Consider the following 21,350-nt stretch of genomic DNA (forward strand, 5'->3'; position numbering starts at 1 on the left):
TGTTCTCTCTCCAGTGGTGTCCCTGGAGTGCTCCCCAGCCCTGAGGAGCTGTGTCCCTGTCCCTGGGGAGGGGCAGCTGTGTCCCTGTCCCTGGGGAGGGTACCTGGCGATTGCTGATGGTGAGCTTCTCCAGGAAGTGCCGCAGAACTGTAGAGGGATCCTCAATCAAGCAGTTCCACAGGACCTGCTGGGCAACAGCACTGACTGGGAGAGAGAAAGGAGACCAGGTCAGAACTGTCTCTTGGAAGAGCCATGAACTGCTATACTTAAAAAAACCTCCCTAGTCCTCTTCCTTACTCTGCCATATTTTATACTGAACACCCAAGACACCATTTGATGCACTGGAATTCCTGGTAACCAGTGCAGTGATCCCAGAAATAATAATCACAGGTTATTTGAACCTTCCCTAACCACTGGTGATATGACATGAAGCACTTCACAACTGTTAAGGAATGATAACGAAATAATTGATTGGATTCATAACTTGAGATGGAAAAAAACCCCAGCAACTGAGAGAAATAAATTCATGTACTTGTTTTGTTCATGCAAATAAGTTCAATTTCATGGTGATTCATAGAATGATTTGATCTGGTGTTGGTGAACAGTATTAGATAGTCAGAGGGGAATTGTGTTCATGATCAACTCCCTCAAGTGCAATTAATTGCAATTTTCTGAAGGTCAACAACAACATAGAATTACTCGTTATTTTGTTTTCAGTACTCAGCTCCTGATCACAAAATCACACATACATTGTTTAGAGGGCTGGCTACATACAGCTAAAACTGAACACAAAATGTAACAGGAAGTTAAATCCACAACTAGCTGACATGATGAGTGAGAGATGAACAAAGCAGAATAGCCCACCAAGCCCACCAGGTATTACCACTTTCAATAAAACAAATACAAGGAAATATACTATTAATTTACGAAGACTATAACATAGGCCATGACCAAAATGTTCAGGCTGTGTAAAGGTGACATTCTGCTTGTGATTGGAACACAAAAATATAAGTGGGCATAGATCTCCAGAGGTCTCCAGTCCAAGCCCTGCTTGGAGCAGGGCTGTCATGTACACTGGGTATATTAACCACAGCTATGACTAGCCAGGGTTTGATAACCCCTGTGCATGGAGAATCAACAGAAATTATGCACTTGGTGATTAACTTCCTTCATAATTTCTAAACTGAACTTCCCAAGCTGTAAACTCTAAGTCAGCGTTCTTCTAACTCTCTGTTTCCTTTGAATCACAGCAAACAAGCCCAGCTCCTAGAGTTCCTCCTCAAAGAACACTTGTGTTAGGCCTCTTACCATCCTTGTATCCCCTCACCAAAATTTTTCAGCTTCTCAATATTTCTTTTGGGCCTCTTACCATCCTTGTATCCCCTCACTAGATTTTTTTCAGCTTCTCAATATTTCTTTTTAATTAGGGGCTTTGTTAGGGTTCCGAAGGGGCAAAATCCTCTCAATGCCAAACACAAATTATGCAGAAAATAAAAACGAAAAACCCTACAAAGATACATTTCTATTGCAAATCTACATTCAAAGTTTTGACACTGGTTCTGCCATCCTTGAGCAACAATGCCTTGAAGTTTAATGGAGGTCAATACCAGCTACTCCATCCTCCCGGACTTCTCCATCTTCCATCAGGTGGACAATGGGGAGCACTGCAGCACAGATGCACGCTGGAAACACAGCCTGGGGTGGCTGGGGCACGTGGTGGTTTGGGGTGTGCTCTGTGGTGTGTTCTTCATCTGGAGCAGTGAGAGGAAGAGGAGTCAGGGAATACACTGTGCTACTATCTAGACAAACATTTTTGTTAGTGCCTGTACATGCAGAACAAAGATCAGAACACATTGCAAGCATGACAGGTTTGCAGCTATTTCAAAGTACAAATGAAGCCTCCAGCCAATTTCTTGATCAAGAATTTTCACTGTAAATACATAATTTTTCAATTTACATTTCTTTTCTTGTAGGCAACCCAGTTCTTTTTGCTAAAATCTCTTTCTTTTCAGCTGGAGTGCTCCCTGTAGCACTACTCTCCAAGCAGAACATGAGAGGCAAGAGGCAGCAGGGGTAAATAAAATAATGAAGGGCAGTAACTTTTTATAAAGGAGCTCAAGCTTGGGAATATATTTGGCAAAAAGGAACACCAGAGCTTTATGGGTCAACAGGAAAGGCTTCCAGTGAATGAATCCTAGGAGGGAATGCTGCAAAGTGAAGTCACCCACCTTCTGCACTGACTGCTGAGCGCACCGACCACACGGAGCCGCGGCGGAAGGAATAATTCCTGTGGGAGGTGCTGGAGGTGCAGGACGGGCTCACAGACAGGCGGCGGGAGGCCAGGTTGGCAACTTCTTCTACTGACAAACAGAACAGGAAATGTCAATCCAGATCCAGCCAGCAGGCTCCAAGGAAGCTTTTGAAGGACAGCAATTGCAACCCAATCAGAACGCTGAAAAATTGTCAGGTAATTGTGTAGAATACACAACTTAAAAGCTGTCAAGATCAGCCAGAGAGGTTTTTTGCTCGTGCTTTGGGAAACAGCAGAACATTGGTGCATAAGAATGTTCAGTGCTCTGGTGCATCACATTTTAATAGAGAAAACCATGAAAAATCCCTGGAAAAAGCCCCTGGGAAAAAGTCCAATAAATCCCAGAAAAAAAACTCTGGAAAAATCCTGGAAAAACCTCTGGAAAAAACACAGGAAAAAAAATCCTGGAAAAACCCTTGGGAAAACCTTGGAATAACCCCAGGAAAACCTCTGGAAAATCCCTGGGAAAAACCCTATAAACCCCAGAAAAAAACTCTGGAAAAATCCTGGAAAACCTCTGGAAAAATCCTGGGAAAACCTCTGGAAGAACACAGGAAAAAACCCTGGAAAAGCCCCTGGAAAAACCTATTCATCCACTCCCTGTTAGCCGTCATTGTTGCTGGTGCTCAGTTTTTCTTAAAAATTAGGATTTCTGCTTGCATATTACCCAGTGTATGCTTAGATCTCACCTACTCTCTACTCACCTAATGGCACACACTTTGGAATGCCTTTAAGGAAGTTTTTGTGCTCTGTTAGCCTGGGCCAGTAAAACTCCTCACCCACAGACTAAGCTTATTGCTACTTATGTCATGTTTGGCTGACTCAAAGTTTGGTACTGAGCTTGATCTGGTCTCCTGGGTTCCCCCAGTATTCACCACAAAGGTAGAAAACCCCAGAGGCAATTCAGTATATCCCAAGTTTCTTAGGACAGATACAGCTAAAGAGCAATTCCTCCCACACTTTAATTACTAGAGAATTGAAGTTAGGAAAGATGGATTTCATTCCTACTGTTGCATATTCTCTTGTGTTAAATCCTGCAAGAAACTGGGAGCTTTGAGATGTAAAATGCTGCCGAGTTCCACTGAAGTTGGGGCAGATGGGGTCAGTCTCTTTATCACCCAGTAAGAACTCAATATATCCAAGGTTTTGTCCCTTTTTTGGTACTAATTTTCAATACACTTTTTCTCAATGACTTGGACTCGTCAACAAATGGACGTTGTTGGGACCTTCCTAACACTAAAAATCAGTTTTCCTGGACATCACTGCTCTAAGCAGTGCTCTATAATTTTCAAACACACTTTTTCTCAATGACTTGGACTCTTCAACAACTGGATGTGGTTGAGACCTTCCCTAACACTAAAAATAAATTTTCCTGGACGTCGCTGCCCTGAGCAGCGCTCTGTGTTTGTGGGAAATGCTCTCAGGTTGCTGGAATGCAGTCCCTGGTCCCAGAGCACACCTTCCTCTTCCTGCTCAGAGCTTGGTGTACAGGATGGCTCGTAGCAGGCCTCCTGAGTGATGGGGATGGCAGTGATGAGGCTGGCTTCCCTGCCCAGGCGCTTCTTCTCTTCCTCCTGCTGCAGGTTCTTCAGGATATGCTCTGCTCGCTGGTGGGAACGGGACACAGCTCGGGCAGAAAAGGACTTCTGTTGGGAGCAAGAGAGAAGAAACACAGCCTGAAGCTGTTAGGTAAGGTGCACACAGATTTTCTGATAAAGGCTTAACCTCAGTGAGGTTCAGCAGCTCAGTTTCTAAATATAAATCAGACTGGTGCCAGCTAAACAGAGATTCACCAGGAGAATTATTGGAAATAAACCTACAATGAGATTTGGTGCAAACTCATCCCAGGAGACACCACAGGAACCAGTGCAGACTAAATTGTCTCTCAGGCAGTTCTAGTGAAAAAATCTTCTCTTGGAGAGAGAGCAGCTGTGTGCTTCTAAGATCTAAGTCAGTGTCTCTTACAGGGATATGAGGTGCAGTGCAGTACCTCAGTGAACAAACAGAAAAGCTTGATGCCCATGTAGAAAATTCTGTGTCCTACACTGACTATACTAGATTTTTTCCCAACAATCTCAGAGTTAATCCACATCTTTTGGCTTAATTTACCCCACACCTCTACAGAGAGGAATCGGAGCTTACCCTCAGGATGTCTGCTTACCGACTGATCTTCATTGATAGGGTCCTGCACACTCCCACTGCACTGAGGGACCCAGGGAGGGTCAAACATTGGCACAGATGGCATCCCCAGCACAGGAGAAGGCAGAGTGAAGTTTATACTTGGAGGAGGAATCTAAACAAAACCATGAAAGACATCTTGTTACAGCAAACTATTGTCAGTATTGTTAATTGAATGTGAACACAAGAACCCAAGGCATAAATTAACTCTGCCAATTTTTCCCACCTCTGTATCTCACTGCACTGTAGCACCATGTATGACACTCATCTTCTCTCATATTTCCTGACCTGAGCTCCCATTTTATTCTTCCTATTTTATACAGGACTTCTCCATATCACCTCCCCCACCAGTGAGACTTATACAATAATTATTTTTTTCCCTAAAAACAGAGTTTCAGGAAATTTCATGGCAGTCTGTCATTAAACATCTATCCCATAAGGCGAGCTGTAAATACCATCATTAACCTTCATTTGTCTTATCTACCTTGAAGATCTGCTGTGCTCCCTCTTCCATCCTTGGCCACACTTGATATCTGAACCTCCAGAGCGTGTGAAATTTAAGGATGGCATTCAGTCTTTGCACTGTTTCTGGGTGATGGAATTCGGACATCAGCATGTCAGAAACAGCCTCTGGCACTTTCACAGCACACAGCAGGAACATGGCAGCTGCAGGGAGAGAACAGCTGATCACCTGTGTTTCTCAATAATATATTTATTTTGCAAAGAAAATCTGCAGGTGTAAAAACCCACACCAAAAGAAACCCCACAAATAGGATCACCAATGTACCAGGCCTAGAGAAAACTGTGCTACTTTATGAAACCAAGCATGTGTGATTCTACCTTTTGGAGGCACACAGCATTACAGTTGAAGCTTGCAAATTCTTCTGGAAAACCTGCTTTTTAAAATAGAGTCCCCCTTTGATATTCTCAGCCATGACTTGTTCAAAATAAGAACATCTCTTGAAGTAAAGGGACTACTTGAGTTTGGCTTTCAAAGGTTCCACTTCCAAGTGATTTCTGTGTTGATTAATCAAGGCTGATTTAATAGAAACTCTGCCTTTAGCAGAAGCTCTGGAACAGGAGACAGAGCCCCAGTAGAAGTCACCTGGATATTTTCATGCACAAACCAGTTTTTATTTCAGTGGGCTCCATGCAATGATCCCAATCTGTCTCCAAGAGAAAACAGAGCGAGACAAAGAACCAAGCAAAGCAGCATGATGGCAGCTGAGGCAGGACACTTCTCCTACCACAGAAAAGTTTATCTGGCCTTTCCACCACCTGGTGCACATCTCTGGAGAGCCTTCCCCACCTCCATGAAGAATTGAGGTGACTCAGGCCAGACAAAGGTCAAGCAGTGAGTTATCCCTGGTGCCACAAATGAAACTCCAAATAAACAACTGAGTGTAAAACCAGGTGGGAGGAAATAAGCTACAAATTCCTGAGAGACAGCTTTACAATCTATAAAAGCTACACAAAATTCTACAGAGACAGAAGTCTCCTACACACTCCCTGAAATGTACAGGGGATATTCTCCATCTTCTCCTGAAGGTCAGATGTGACTCCACAGACACTTTCCCTGGGAATTGAGAGGAAAGATTCCATGTGTACCCCATCACCAGTACATTGGATTTTAAGCTGTACTGTTTCTTTGCTAGCTGTAACATAGGTACCTCTGTTGTGCACTGTGTGTTCTCTACTAGTAGCTCTTTTTGTTTTATTCCTGTGTAGCAAATAGTCTGTTTAAAAGCTTATGTATGTTAATTTTGTGTCTATTAAATAAATAATTTATTCTATAATGAACCAAATCAGCCATTATTAAAGAATTTGAGAGTGAGAGTGGGTTTCGGGGTGCTGGCCACCCCAACAAAGCTACTGCCTGCTGCCAGAGGCCTGGGCAAAAGGCAGGGACTTATCTAAGCTCCCATCTCTATTTATAATAGTTGCTTCAATGGATCATATTTGAATATAAAGAGACATTAATTAAAGTACAGACCGATGGAGGCCAGTGAATGCAGATGGTGTCAGAGGGGCACTGCAGGAGGCAGAAGCAGAGGGATTCCTGTTGCTCTGGGAGCTCAGTGGTGTCAGAGAATCCATGGCTTCCTTGACCAGCAGCTCCCTGCAGAGCACTGAAGATAATCTCTCTAGATTTGGTGGCTGCTCCTCCACAGTAGCAAGAAGACATTTGCCAATGTTTTCTTCAATGCTTATTCAGCAGGTGCCAGGCCCCAGAGCAGTGTTTGTGGGAGGACAGGACAACAAGGTTTAGTCTCTGACTGCCTGGGCTCCTGGTGCTGCTCAAAACCTGTGGGGACCTTCAGAGAGTTCCTTCTGCTCTGTGATCTCCTCAGACTATAACAAGTCTTAGTAGGACACATGTGAAAGGGTGAGTTCATTCTGAGGCAACCAAGAACAGAAACAGAGCCTTGGGAGAGGTCAGCAGATGGTGCTGCAGTACATGAACAAGGCATTCTTTTTATCCACCTTCTGTTTTTTTCTTTTTATCCAGTTTCTGTATAGCAGCACTGGCTTTGACCTCAATGAATGCAATTTATGTTTGGGCTGTATTCACCTTCTTCTAAAAAAAGCTACTACAAACCCTCAAATGGATTTTAGTCCTCCCTTCAAGAAAGGGAGAAGAAGGAAGATGTATTTCAGAGGCTGCTTTGGAGCAGCAGCCAGATAGCACTCCTCATCCCATTCCCTGTAGCCCATGCAGATTTTTTATTAGAATCACAGAATCATTAAGGTTGAAAAGGACCTCTAAGATCATATAGTTTAAAAAGTATCCAAAATTATTCCTTTAGAAAGGGACTTGAAGCAGAGAAAGGAGTACTGCATCAGGCAGATTATTTCTTCATCTGAATCCATTAAATAAATATCCTATATATCATATAGGCCCCTCATTCTTCCTGCTGTCCTAACAGCATCTGTTACACATAAATATCTCACTTCAGGGACCAAAATTGTGCATTTAAGTGCTGTGTTCTAGGTAATTGTACATCATGCTTTACAGTAGCATTAATACTTTGAATTGCTAAGGAAATATTTCTTCTGACATATCCTGTTTATTTTTTCACAGCTGGTCATTAGGTCAGTCATCTTTTGGCCAAGGGATAAACTCTGAACCTAGATAATTTCCATGGGAGAAGATCCAAGCTCAAAGCAGAAAAATTCTTATTACTACTTTGCAACAACATATATGATGGTAATAAATTTCATGCCAGGTGCAAAATTTCAAAGTCCTGCTTTCACAAGTGTATGATGTCCTAATCATCTGTCTTAAAGATGCCTCTCAACTATGTGTCATCAGCAATCATCTGTGTACTTTAAAACCAAGTGGAAATGGAAAATTTTAGATATTTAGTACAATAACAGTACTTAATGAGCAATGCTGCTCTCTCCAAGCAACATGGGAATTTTCCATACAGCTTGACAGGAGCTATGACAGTTTCATTCCCTGTGTCACTTTTGGTATGAGCTCTCAATTGGTACTAATACTTTAGGTTTTAGCTTTTATATTTTTCAGATTCTGTGCTGCTTTAGTGTGTGAGCTCCATGTTAGGGGATGGTGAGCTCTCTTCACAGAGTATTGAGACAAAACAATTCCTGCTCTAGCTGGGGACTAAGGACAGCTGATACAGATTTCAGGCCCAAGAGTATAAACAATGTGGACTGAAGAGAGAAAAACAAGAAGGGTGGGACTTCATGGGCTAAAGCTATAACTGGACAATTAACTCCAATATGCAAATGGACCAGAACTTATAAAAGTGAGAGACCCCATGACCGAGTGTCTATTTTGTGACCATTTGGGTTCATCTTGGGTGCAGCCCTGGCTGGGCTCTTGTGCTGCCCAAGGTGGATCCATTGAGGCCTTTTAATAAATCCCTACTTTATTCTTTATTTCCATCTAGCCTCTGTTCCAGGTGAGCCTTCTCAAGGCATCAGTACTAACATTTCCATGAGGCAACATACAGAATGCTTCAGTAGACTCTGGACAGCCTGAATCACAGTGTTTCCTCTGCCTACAAACCCAATTGAACACAAATGCTAATTTTAATATTCTCCAAACATCCACCACATGCAGGGCCCCAGAGAGAGTGCCCTCCTGATCCTTCTGACCACCTCTTTTCCACAGAGCACACAAAGGTCTATGAAAACCAAGAAACGTGTGGTGCCATTCAGGTTCCTCCACTACAGAACTGCCAAGTGCCGTGAGTTGTGCAGCCACAGCAGCCACCCTGAGTGTGTGGCTGTCTCACCTGCTGCCCCAGCCATGTGCTCGTCCACGCTGAGCAGGAGCTCCCAGGCTGCTGGCTGGATGTCCCCGTACATCTCCTCGGTGAGGATGGGAGCCGCCTTGATCAGCAGCGACAGAGGGGCAGGGGACAGGCTCATCACCTGCAACAAACCAAGCCATGCCTCAAGCTATCCACAGGGGAGAACACACTCAGTGATTTTACTCTGGTTTTGGTCTGCAAATTACCCACCAATAACTTCTAAGTTCAACTATTTCAGAAAATGCTCCATAGAAGGAATGTGGCCTTCAGCTTATACTAAAAGGACAGTGTTTCCACATTAGAGTTTTTTGCTTGTCCCTCACATCGTCAAAACACCAAAAACAAGGACAGAAGGAAAGCCAAACTCTCCCAAAGTGGTGCACAACCAGCAATACAGGTCCATTAAACTCTCACTAAGAACAGGCTGTTGCTTCTTCAGGAACTTTGAACAAGTAAGAAGAAAGAAAACAAATACTGTAAACTGACAGGCTGCAGTTAAACATACCTGTGAATTCTTTGGTTTTTTTAATCCTCAGCTCTGGTGCATATGGCACTATGGAAAGCCAGAGATGCAGATTGTGATTTAATGGTAAATATTTAAAGGATTCTTTGACCATGTTTCCTTAAGAAGTTTAAATTTAGTATTACTCAGACTGGGAAAAGATGTAGAGCTGAACTGATTGATATTCAGGAACAGCTCTTCACATGGGCTTAGAGATCCATATTTATTTTCCCTCTTGTTGCATTTTAACATGGCACCTATATATCTGCCTCACTAACTAGCATATGGTCTAATCAATACCTGGTTCCTGATGTATTTTAGCATTCCAGAGTCCTTCTTCCCTTCCAAGTTGATATCGATCACTCTCTTTTTAAGAGAAGGAGTTCTCAAGCATGACTTGTCTGAACACTGGCAGGAAATAAAAACAAAGTGGAGTTCACTTTTATATTGCTCAAAATGTGGAAAAGGAGATTATGTACAAGAGGAATTTCCATATACTAGAAACCATCTGGTACCAGAGCTGTAGCCCAAAGCCTTCTTCTTTGCTGGCAACAGGCCTAGTATCAGTGGGACAACACATTTCATCCAATTTTCTTCTATTTTTAACAATGCCTTTCCCAATAAAATCTTAAGGCAGAAGTCAGTAAACCAAATGAACAATTTGAATGTTCTCTGTGTAAACTTCACTGGTGGCACACCCATGTATTTAGTTAAGTAGGTTATAGGCGAAAAGTCTAAAGATTCTCTCTAAAAAATTACCAATGGAAGTGTTCAGTGTACAGAATGATTCCTCTCACGGAATCATAGAATTACTGATGTGGGAAAAGACCTCTAAAATCATTGAGTCAAACCAGTAATCTAATGCTGCCAAGTCCACCACTAAATCATGTCCCCAAGTGCCACATCCTTGCTTTTTTTTAAGTCCTCCAGGGATGGTGACTCCACTGCCTCACTGGGCAGCCTGTGCCAGGGCTGGACAAACCAATCAGAGAAGAAATTTTTTGCTAATATTCGATCTAAACCTTCCCTGGTGTAACTCAAATGGCCCTGAGCCATTTCCTCTCAGTCTTGTCCCTTGTTTCCTTGGAGCAAAGCTCAACATCCACCTGGCTGCACCCTCCTGTCAGTTTTGGAGACTGAGGAAGTCCCCTTGAGCCTCCTTTTCTCCAGGCTGAGCTCCCCCAACTCCCTCAGCTACTCCTGGCGCTCCTGCCCCTTCCTCCTCTCTATTCCCTTCTCTGGACACACTTCCATGTCCTTCTTGGACTATGAAAAAAACAAAGATTGTCAATTGCTCTCTGGAAGTGAGGTCTGTGCAAACACCCTGCACGTGTCTGTAGGAGACCTCACTGCCTCTCAAATTCTTTTTTCCTGCTGTTTCTTAAATGCTTTGATGGTTTGATGTATGATGAAATGCCTATCTCTGTCGTGCAATTCAAAGCTAGAGATGAAACAAGCCAAAGAAATGCACAGTTCTTTTGCTGCCTTTCATGAAACACACCAGCTACTCATCTCTTGCCTGCCTTCTGAAGAGGAAATGACTGCTTCTCTTTCTAAACAACTTGTGCTTTTGTGTGCTAGAGGAAAAATGTGGGGTTTACAGTTTTCAGGATAGCAGAAACATTAGATTCTGATTCACCTGCTCTGTGCTTTATTCCATGAAAACGTCTCTCAATTTCCTAACTTGACAGGAAACAAACAATCTCCTGGTTGGTGAAAAAAGCATAATTAATTTTTCCCCTTCATATGCCACTGCCAGCCTCTTTACCCAGCTGAAAGCTTCATGACAGTTCCATGAACACTTTTGTTTTCAGTGTTACTGCCAAGCAGTTGAATGGCTCTGCCATTACAATTATTCAGGATAACTGTAGTCTGCCTGCTGTGGTTTAACTGTTGACACAATTCAGTTGGTGTCTGGGTGAGCACTTTCCTGAAAGCAGAAATGTATTTCCACTGAAGTTAAAAGTACACTTTTACATATAAAAAGGCACAAAGTTGTCTGAATACCCTGCTGAAAGGGTCATTAAAAGGAGACAAACATTAAAGATCAATGTGTACAATTCTTGGAACAGCTGAGAGCTCAGACCTAAAAGAAAGAAACTATTTAAGATTTTAAAAGAATTTCAAGAGCGATTATTACCAATAGACAAGAAAAAAACATGAACAAAGAGAGACAGAATCCACAGGGTAGTAAGTAGAGGCCACAAAAGAGCATTAAAAGTGAAGTCAGGTTGTAAGCTTTTGAAATGACCTTGTCAGCAACTAAGATTCATCCCAGTCAATAGAGATGACATTCCTTACATAATGCCGAATGATTTAATTCAACATTAATGACTTAATTCAGCATTCAGGGTTTTTTTTACAGCAAAGCCAAGCTTAGGAAAACCTGTATCCATTTTGTCATGAAAGAGCTGTATGAGTACATCACGCAGTTTGCAAAGGCAACCATGACATGGACCAACCCTAAAACATACTGCTTTTTCCATTTACTCACTTCCTTCTGCTTTTTGCCTCTTGCCACGTTGTTCAGGGTGCTGTTTTCCCTCAGGGAGTCCACTGTGTCCCCATAGAGCAGTTTGATGGCGCGGACAAGGCGAGCGCAGGAGCGGCTGTGGTGCAGGTAGCAGTGGGGGTGACAGTAGTCAATGTGTGTGCAGATGAAACTTTGCTGGTTGCACAACAGGATCATAACCTGGAAATTAAAGCATAAACAGTTACCTACAGAAAACGGAGCTGCACAGGCAGGGATTGGGACGGGCAAGCCAGCTTTTTCTCAGCCTAGGTAGGGAGATGTGAAGCTCAACGCAGGTTTAAAAAGGTATTTGTCTGTGTAGGTCTTCATACTGACAAAAGGTTTGCAAACTAGCTGGGCATGGCTAAAGAAACATTAGTGCTAACAAAGAAAAGGAACAGAGCTGCTATAGATGTGTATATTTGGCTAGTGGCAAGGTTAAGGGTGAGGAAAACAGCATACTCTCAGTTTGTATCACCACTCTGATACGAGAGCTTGGACTGGAAACCATCAACCACCCAATTGTTAATAAAGCCGCAAACCCACCATGCTTGGGGTTAGTTTCCTTCAAGGGGTGCAGAGGGAAATATCTCAGGATGCTCTCAGGTAGAAATAAGCTGTGTCAGTTGCTCTGCATGTCATTGGGCAGACCCATCCAGCCCAGCTCTATGGGAGCTGGCTCAGTTGCTATTTCTACTAGCGTTGCCATATGGCAGCAAGGAGTAGTAAAACTTAGCTAGAAATCAGGTAAATATTTTGGAATTTAGCTATTCTGAGCCCTGCTGCAGAAACACTGGTATTAGTCTCTAAGCTACTTAATTAAAGATAGCCTTGGCAAGTCTCCACTTCAGTGGCCATTCTCTGGTGTAACTCAGATGGTTTCCTGCCAGAGGAGCAAAGCTCAGCCCAGCAGCTCTTTGTACATTGATCTTCACATTACACACAAACCCAGCCTCTAATTAGCACTGAGGAACACACAGACATCTCCAAGCCATTCACACTGCAGGTCTTAAGAGGCCTTTATGAATCTTTGTGTTCTCCCCACAATCCAGTGCTGAAGTACCCAGAACTACCAGAGGGAAGCTATCCCAATTTTTCATCCACTGTGTCTATGTCTGTGCAGCTGCAGTCTGATGGCTCTGTCTCCAGGCTGCCACATCCTTCTCAACCTTAAAATATTGAAACTTCTAAAAATGACAGGAGCTTAACCTAAAACAAATCTATGTAATGTTTGTGGGATTCCTGTGTCTGCCTCCTTGTTCTGGCCTCCTATCACTTTGGGGTCAATCAAGAATAAACTCAATATTTTTATCAATGTGCAAATTGTACAGCAGCACTGTAGAGCTTCTACCAGCCTCTGGTCCACTGTTATAAATTGCTGTAATTTAGAGTAGTGAGGACATCAAGCTCCCCAAAGGACATGTAAAGGAAATGTTGATGCCTTCATAGCAGCGACTGGAGCCAGTGATTCTTTGGAGCTGTTTGCTTGTGGCAACTAAGTAAAGCAGGCTTTTGTTTTGCTTGTAGTTTTAGTTTTAGTGACCGCTCCTCCTTTCTAACAAATGGAAAAAAATAGCATTGTCATGTAATATTGGTACTTGTGTGTCATTAACTGTATCAGGTGATTTTTCAAATTTTCCTTTCTCCTATGCAAGGTTATCTCATGTAAAGTGAGACAAACATCTCAAGTTTCTTTCAGAATTCATGAGTTCATGCAGCTTCCCACACTGAGCAAGGACACCATGATGTATCTTAAGCTTCTAACTAGGGAAATTCCCTTATCCACTAGTAATGCAGCCTCTAATACAAACACATATGTCCAACACGCTCACTTTAGTACACTGGAATTTCCAAATGAGGTGTAACCATTACCAAGAGCATTGGAGTACTAAAGAAAGCAGGGTAGTCCAGGGATTGAGGTACTAGATTGGAAGACATGGCATTCAAGTTCCCTGCCCTGCCAGCCTCATCTGAAAAAGAAAACTATCAAAAACTTTTTCTGACATCAAACTATTAGATTAAGCCTGGTTTTGCCCACACCCCATAGGAATGGGGCAGCTCTGTGAAATACCCAGGGAAAAAAAATGAAGACATCAAGTCAGTATTGAAAAATGAAGATATCAAGTCAGATATCAAGCTGCCATTCCCAAAGGCAACTCAGAAGTCAAAGAGTGTCTGTGCTCACACAGGACACCATCAATCATGGCACAGCAATGCAGACTTGCCCAATTGACTTCTGGCAAGTCTAAATCACAGAGATTTAAGTCTAGGGCACAGAGATTGCCCAAAGGGATGCCTTAGACCCTGCATGGCCAAACCATATCTGCACGGTTGTACCCCTGTCTGCTGCTGGACAGAGTCAAGACTACACAAACTACCTCATATCCTGGAGATCTGGTACATCACCTCAGGCCTTGTCTGTATTTGGAATTAGCCCCTGTTCAACAAGGCCCTGTTGGCTTACACAGGCAGTTTCTAAAATGCCACTTCCCAGAAGTCCAGCTCACACTGTAGCCCATTTTGTTGCTCTCCCTCAAACACACACTACTGGCCATGCTGGAGATAAGGTACTGAGCTAATTTATTTTTCAGCTGAGGCAGCATGGCTGTCCCTGCACACCTAGGGAGAAAACAAATCAAATATATGAACTAGAGAGAAGGAGGTTTAATTCCATTTCAGAAATGGCAAACACACAATCCCCAAAGGTCGCAGCTTACTTACACCTGAGATCCTTTATGCTATATGGGAAAAGCACAAACTGTGATCTGTTTTTTGCCAGACCAAGGTGTTCTTAGTTGAAAATGCCATCCTTGGGAGCACTTCTGGCAGCTTGTACTTACGTGCAGCCAGGACATGTTCCGGTGATAGTTCTCCTCCATGCCCGTGCTGCTCAGTACCTCGGGTTCGATGCTGGGCTCGCTCGCGCTCCAAGGGCTCCCTTCTTCAAAAGAAAAATACCCAAAAGGTTGTTGTTTTTACTGCTCCCTGTGTGCTTTAAGACTAGGGACAGCACTTGTAAGCCAGGCCAGCCTTGTGGGAACAGATGAGAGTACACAGAGTATGTCACACTGGAAAGACTGCATCGGGACATCCCTCCCCAGTCCTCTGCTGGCTTGACACTTACAAGAACTATTTGGACTTGACCCATGGGCCATCTTGTCAGTAGCAAACATCTGTCCCTCCATTTTTAGGTTTTTTTTTCTTTAATGGAAGGGAAATGGATAATCCAAAACCATCATAAACAAATTCTTTGCACCATTCAGATGCTGCAAATGGTTGGTTTAGTGATCTGCATTGACTGGGCTCTGTGGTTAAAAAAGTCAACAAAAATCCAACCAGAAGTGGCACCCAACTGGAAATGCCAACAGGAAAATCCCTGCTAATTGCCCATAGAAACTGCTAATGCCATGGGGATGAAAGGGGAAAAAAATCCTGATACTAGAACACTAGAACACTTCAGACCTCAGCCAAGGGAGAGATTTCCCTGAGAATTTCACTGACCCCTGTGCTTCCCCTAACCACTTCACACCCTATGGGCCTCCTATAAAACTAATACTAATGATATTAGGACTTGGCTGCAAATTACTTTTAGTTTACCCTTTTTCTCTTCTTTAAGTGAACTGTGACTCGTCAAAGTTTACAGAATTGACAATCCCACTCCCCGTGTTCTCCTACTGAAGCATCTTTTGGGCAACATAAAAATGACCATTAAACTTGGGAGGTTATTCCAGCTCTAAATGTATCCACAGCTTTAGGTTAACACCAATCGTGAAGGGAAGCCCTTTAATTCAACTGTGATGGAGATTTCACAAAGTAGGATGCACATCTGGTTCCCATAAGATAAATTTACAGACATCCATCTTTTAAATACTAAAGAAAGCACCTGTAAACCACAAAAATAAATCTATATGCCAGTATGTAGAAATATAGTGTGCAGCATGTGAATGTTAATGCTCTGCATATATGAATACATGTTTTACATGTCACCAGACATGCTTATGACATCATATCTGACACAGAATATGAAGTACATGCCTAAATACATATGTGTTTATATATAAATATATACACACATATAGCAAATCTGTTGCTATGGACAATAAAATATCATATATACATATCACCTCATGTATTCATGATATCCTGTGATTTAGGGGGGTGTGTGTATGTGCAGATACACAGGTGCATGTGCTCCCCTACAGACAGCAAGCGTTCAGCTGGCAGGCCAGCATTCTAAGAGCTCATGCTTTAACACAGTTCTGAGCTGACAAGCTGTGCATGGAGCTGACACTGCACCCAGGATTTGTACTGTGCTCCTCCCAGGCCCTGGCCCAGGCAGTCCCTGAAGAGAGCTCCAGATTTTTCCTAGCCTGCAGAGGTGGGGATCTCTCTCATCATTTCTAGCTCTGCTGGGATCACATCAAGAGTATTTTATCCTTCCTGCTGTCCCCTCCCTTTCCACCCACTCATCTAAGTTACCTATATCAGTGACAGTGTCCCTGCTGTGGGACAGCTGCAGCTCCTCATTCTCAGACTCTGAGTCCTGCCGTGATAACTTGGTGCTCTTTAGGCTGCCGGCCCGGCGAATGCTGGAAAGGGAACCCCCCTTCTTCACCCGGAAACTGCGGGTTCCTTTAATCTGGAGCAAGCGGGAGCCTCCTATCCTGATCTTCCTGCTGGGAACTGTATTGAAAGAATAAAAGAGGACTTTTTTCCCCTTAATTTTTCCCCATTTAAAAAAGAAAGAGATGCTGGCCCTCCCCGCCCTCCCAGCCCTTTGCTGCCAGCCTGTATTTGCAGCGTCTTCTGCCAGGGAATCAGAGTGGGGTCAGAGGCTCCCTCCAAAGCCAACGCCAATGCAGCTCGATCACTCGGGGAGTAAAGATGCTTCACAAAAATGTGGTCAACACCTCAAATCCTGGAGATCTGGTACATCACCTCAGGCCTTGTCTGTATTTGGAATTAGCCCTTGTTCAACCACCAGCAAGTGGAGTCATCTGCACTAACAGAAACCCAAAGCGTGGACAAGAAAATCCTACAATTTACACCAAACTGAATCAATTCCTGCCAGGAAGCAGGATCTGCCCAATGGATGTGAATTGTAGTTTTCTTTGCCAGTCCTTAGAGTTTACATTAGTGCAGCATCACCTCTTGCTATGGATAGCTGGCTGAATCCCAAGCATGAACACAAGGCACCTTGGACAAACCTATTTTCCCATGGGCCTGGGCTCTGTAAACCTCCCTGAGCTCTGCAGTAGGATCAATGATTTATTTATACAAGAGGGGAGTCTGCTCCATGAGGCTAGCACTCAAGGCTTCTCTGAAGTGAGGTTTGCATAAATCCGTGTCTCTGCATGTTACTCTTCATCATTAGAATGCTTTAGAGGAAACAGAAGCAAGTAGATCTTCTCCTTCAGACAAATCAGCAGCTTTCAGGCATTAACAACATCCATTGACACTCTGCATTTTTGATGAGCACAGACATGGAATGGTTCAATGTTTAAAGCACCAACTGTTTGCACTTTCATTCTCCTCCCAGTTCAAAGGCAGTACATGGCAGTATGTCAGTCCAAATGTTGCAACACTCAGTCATTTTACTGCAGGTCTAACCAGGCAAGGCCACGTGTGATCAATTACCTTTGGTGTGTGGTTGGGAACCAACAGCACAGAGCTTTTTGGATACTATGGGTAAGAAAAAGATTTAAATGGAATTGTATTTTGGTTTCAGGATAAAGCAAACACACCTTTACTCCTGAGATTGCCCCCAGCTCCTCCAGAATGGAATTCCCACTCCCATTTGCAGTGGCTAGCATCCTGGTCAAAGGCAGCTGGATATTTTGGGAGCTATCCCTCAGTCCTCACAAATCAGTTGGCAAAGTACTGCTGGGTGACCCAAGAATCTCCCTCCAAGTGCCCATGCTAAGTTCCTCAGCAATCGCTTCTGCTTGAACAACGTTCACATCAGCTCCACAAATCCCAGACTGCTTCAGCACATGTAACTGCATTTCATGAGCTCTGCAGAATCCCATTTTGGCACCCAAAGAGTACTTGTGATCATCTGAGAGCCTGTATCTACCTAGCTGTGGTGTCTGCATTTCAGACCTACCTGGAGCAGATTCTATACAGTAAACCCGTGGCTTTGGGGGAGCTGCTAAGCCATGCCTGGGGGGAGCAATGAGAGCAAAGTTTTTAACACTCCAGAAAAATGAAGGGAAACAGATTAGCACTCATCAAAGAGTTTGAGATAAAGAAACCCCTCACTGCAGGCAAGCAAAACTTAGTTACATTCACACAACAACGTTTTCTTATCTAGGAAAGTGTAGATTATGAAAGATGCCTCTGCAGTGTTTGGCCCAGGTGGATTCCCAGAAGAATATGCTGTGGCCAAAGAGAAGAACATAATTATTGTAATTTTAAAATATAACATTACCTTGCATTTATTAAGCTTCTAAAATACTGGAATTACATTTTTGCTAAAGTATATTAGGATTCAACCTTCCTACCATAGTCAATTTCTCCATGTCTAAAATCATTAAAGAGGCAGCTTTAGTAAAGGAAAACAGCTTAGGGAAAAGGGAAAATGGAAAGAAAACTCAAAACTCCAGGAAAATGTAGTTTAATGGAGAAAAGGGTGCAGAAAGTCAATACTATCTTTGCAAAAATCCATTATGCCTGTAGCACAGCAACATGCAAAGGAAAAGCTAAGTCAGCATTGTCTCTAAGAAAAAGAGGATAGTTAGAGACTTTCCACCAGCAATTTCCAGCAGGACTGCCTGCTTGAAGGTATCCTCAAAAAAAACCAACCCCAACCCCAACCTAAACTTCTTCTCATCTAAACAGGCAGAAACATCTTATCCCACACATCTTAAGACTAACAGACAGACCATAAGGCTGTGTGTTTTTCTGGGCCGCCAATATACCAAGAATAGACAAAATGAGGTTGAGCATCAATTTAACCAGCTCACCTTTCCTAGGTGGGTCTGCACAGAAGTAACTGGCCCACCAGACACACAGGTTTGGGGAAAGTTTTACACCACACAAGTCTTGGAAGCATTTCTAATATTTTCTCCAGTAATTGTGGCAAGGTCACAGCTGAAGACAACATAAACTTTACCCAAAGCTGGCAGAAGTCAATAAAAGCTCCTCCAATTCATTAATAGACATTACAGTTCTGAGAGGAAAACCAGCCACAGACCTCATTCTTGTGAAACAATCATTAAACATTTAACCTTTTCAAGCAATCATCAAAATTATCACTCAAATCCCTGCACCTGTAAATAACTACTACAAGACAGAAAGTAAAAAGTTCTAGGAAACCTGTTAGAGGGTGATCTAGAGGTATCTGGCAGTTTAGTCTCTAATTGCAAATACACACACAATGACTATATTGTATTGCAACACTTGTACCATCAGATAGAATGTGAGTCTTGCATGAGATGGCTCAAAAATGGAAACGATCTGCTGCTCTCAGCAAACACAGTGAGCTTGAAGTCTGCTTGTACATTATTGAGGATGTTGGTAACATCAATCTGCTAGCCATCAAAAGCCACACAGTGGATTTTTCATGTGGTAGCAAAGAATTCAAGAGGCCAATCACACTAATTTGTTGTGATGCCATGACTTCCAAACCCGTACAGATTTTCCACGGAAAAATACCAATCTTCCCTTCTATCTGTGATTTCCCCAAAGTGAAAAACTGTGATCATTAAAAAACAAACACCACTTTTGATCTTTATTTTTACAGTGAATCAAATAGTGATGCTTCTTTTCTCAGCATCTCACTAAGAGGCAGTTTCAAACAAGGCTTGCTCCTTTTTAGCAATTGTGCAAAGCTTTCGATTGATTTCAGTCATAGCACTGTTTTATAAAATTTAACATCTTTGCTTCTCACATTCATTATATTGAACCCTGAAGGCCAAAAGCGTCTCAGAAATGGTTTAAAGCCACGTGACTCCATGGCTGCCTGCTTTTTAACACAGTCTATGCAAATGAAAACACAAAATCAAGCGCCACTTCACAAGCCCTGAGAGTACAAAAGCCTTATTGTTCTGACAAACCTTTTTTCTCCTCGAAGCCAGCCTCAGATTTGAGGGTGTGGCTGCTGCTGTGCAGGGAATCCTTTGAATCTTCATTTTCATCCAGAACCCCAGCAAAGCTGATCTTTCTCTCATACCTGTGTCGGTCCATCTCGGGATCCAGCCGCAGCCTGCAGCTCTCCAGGTCCTGCAGCAGAACGGAGACCACACACATGTGCCAGCAGTGTGAGCTCCCACTGCAACCAGAGAAGCTTCACAGGATTCACAGAATCACTGGGTTGGAAGAGACCTCCAAGATCATCGAGTCCAACCCAGCCCCAACACCTCAACCAAACTCTGGCACCCAGTGCCACATCCAGGCTTTGTTAAACACATCCAGGGATGGTGACTCCACCTCCCTGGGCAGACAATTCCAGAATTTTATCACGCTTTCTGTAAAAAACTTTTTCCTAATAACCTGTATTTCCCTTGGTGCAGCTTAAGGCTGTGTCCTCTCATTCTGTCAGTGCTGCCTGGTGAAAGAGCCCAACCCCACCTGAGCACAGGCACCTTTCAGGGAGCTGTACAGATTGATAAGGTCACCTCTGAGTCTCCTTTTCTCCAGGCTGAGCAGCCCCAGCTCTTGAGGAAGAACTGCTTCAGATGGGATTTATTTTAATCACATCTAAGCCAACTGCTCTTTGGCCTTGCAGCAGTCTGAGCCACCTGCCAGGATGGAAGAGTTACCAACCACAGAATTACTGGGATTGGAAGGGACCTCTGGAGATCATCTGGTCCAACCCCCCTACCAAGTCAAGGTCACTCAGAGCAGGTGACACAGGAACACATCCAGGTGGGTTTGGAGTGGCTCCAGCTGTGAGCAAAATGAGCTTGTATCTGCTCCATGATCAGTCCAGGGCTTTGGGTGAAACTTCAGTCAGGACCCACACACAGCACCTCACTCAGCCCACAGCCTTGGCAAGTCTGCCTGCTCTATTGGTAGTTAACTAGCTCACCAAAACTAGTTCAGTTGAAAATGTTTCAGTTCTTCAAGGCCTCCAAGGCTGTGCTCCTACCTATGGAACAGGTCTGCCTACAAACACCAGTGGAAGTGAGATCTGCTCTACTGAAACTCCAGCTATATGGATCATTACATTATGTACCTGATCTTCTTGGAAAGGAAGCATCACTCCAAAAATACAGGCTTAATATTTTAATCTGAATTACTGTTGCCTCTTTTTTTTCCCTCTGTACAAAGTTAGAAGCAGCACTCTATGGCCATTTTTTCTTACAGACTCTTACATAATGTGCCCTTGAGGTTTCTTTCACCTATAGCTCACAGAATAATTCCTCCTCCTTGTCTCCCATACACAAGTCTAGAAAGTGATTAACCAGTTGCACTTCTAGCTCACATAAAAGCACTGATTTCTGTTGACCCTCATTATCCAACATATTCTTAGTTCCAAGCCTAAGTACTTAATGACGTGAATTCTAAACCATGGTATTATCCTGCTTGTGGATGCAGTGATTTATCATGATGTAATATCACCAG

General features: G+C 43.2%; 1 protein-coding gene across 1 annotated transcript in view; it reads right to left on the bottom strand.

Annotated features, from left to right (window-relative positions):
- The window catches only part of UNC80 (unc-80 homolog, NALCN channel complex subunit), a 124,160-nt gene that overhangs the window by 48,019 nt on the left and 54,791 nt on the right, over positions 1–21,350 (bottom strand). Inside the window, exons 26-37 of the mRNA XM_059476229.1 lie at positions 19,841–20,006; positions 16,263–16,466; positions 14,624–14,724; positions 11,766–11,963; positions 9,572–9,679; positions 8,752–8,890; positions 4,974–5,155; positions 4,473–4,604; positions 3,771–3,957; positions 2,229–2,360; positions 1,608–1,751; positions 104–204 (exon numbers count right to left, since the gene is read on the bottom strand). Of these exons, the coding sequence (XP_059332212.1) occupies positions 104–204; positions 1,608–1,751; positions 2,229–2,360; positions 3,771–3,957; positions 4,473–4,604; positions 4,974–5,155; positions 8,752–8,890; positions 9,572–9,679; positions 11,766–11,963; positions 14,624–14,724; positions 16,263–16,466; positions 19,841–20,006 (1,794 nt within the window). The remainder of the gene's footprint in view (positions 1–103; positions 205–1,607; positions 1,752–2,228; positions 2,361–3,770; positions 3,958–4,472; positions 4,605–4,973; positions 5,156–8,751; positions 8,891–9,571; positions 9,680–11,765; positions 11,964–14,623; positions 14,725–16,262; positions 16,467–19,840; positions 20,007–21,350) is intronic.

Source organism: Ammospiza nelsoni, chromosome 7 (assembly GCF_027579445.1).
Source record: "Ammospiza nelsoni isolate bAmmNel1 chromosome 7, bAmmNel1.pri, whole genome shotgun sequence".
Taxonomy (NCBI): domain Eukaryota; kingdom Metazoa; phylum Chordata; class Aves; order Passeriformes; family Passerellidae; genus Ammospiza; species Ammospiza nelsoni.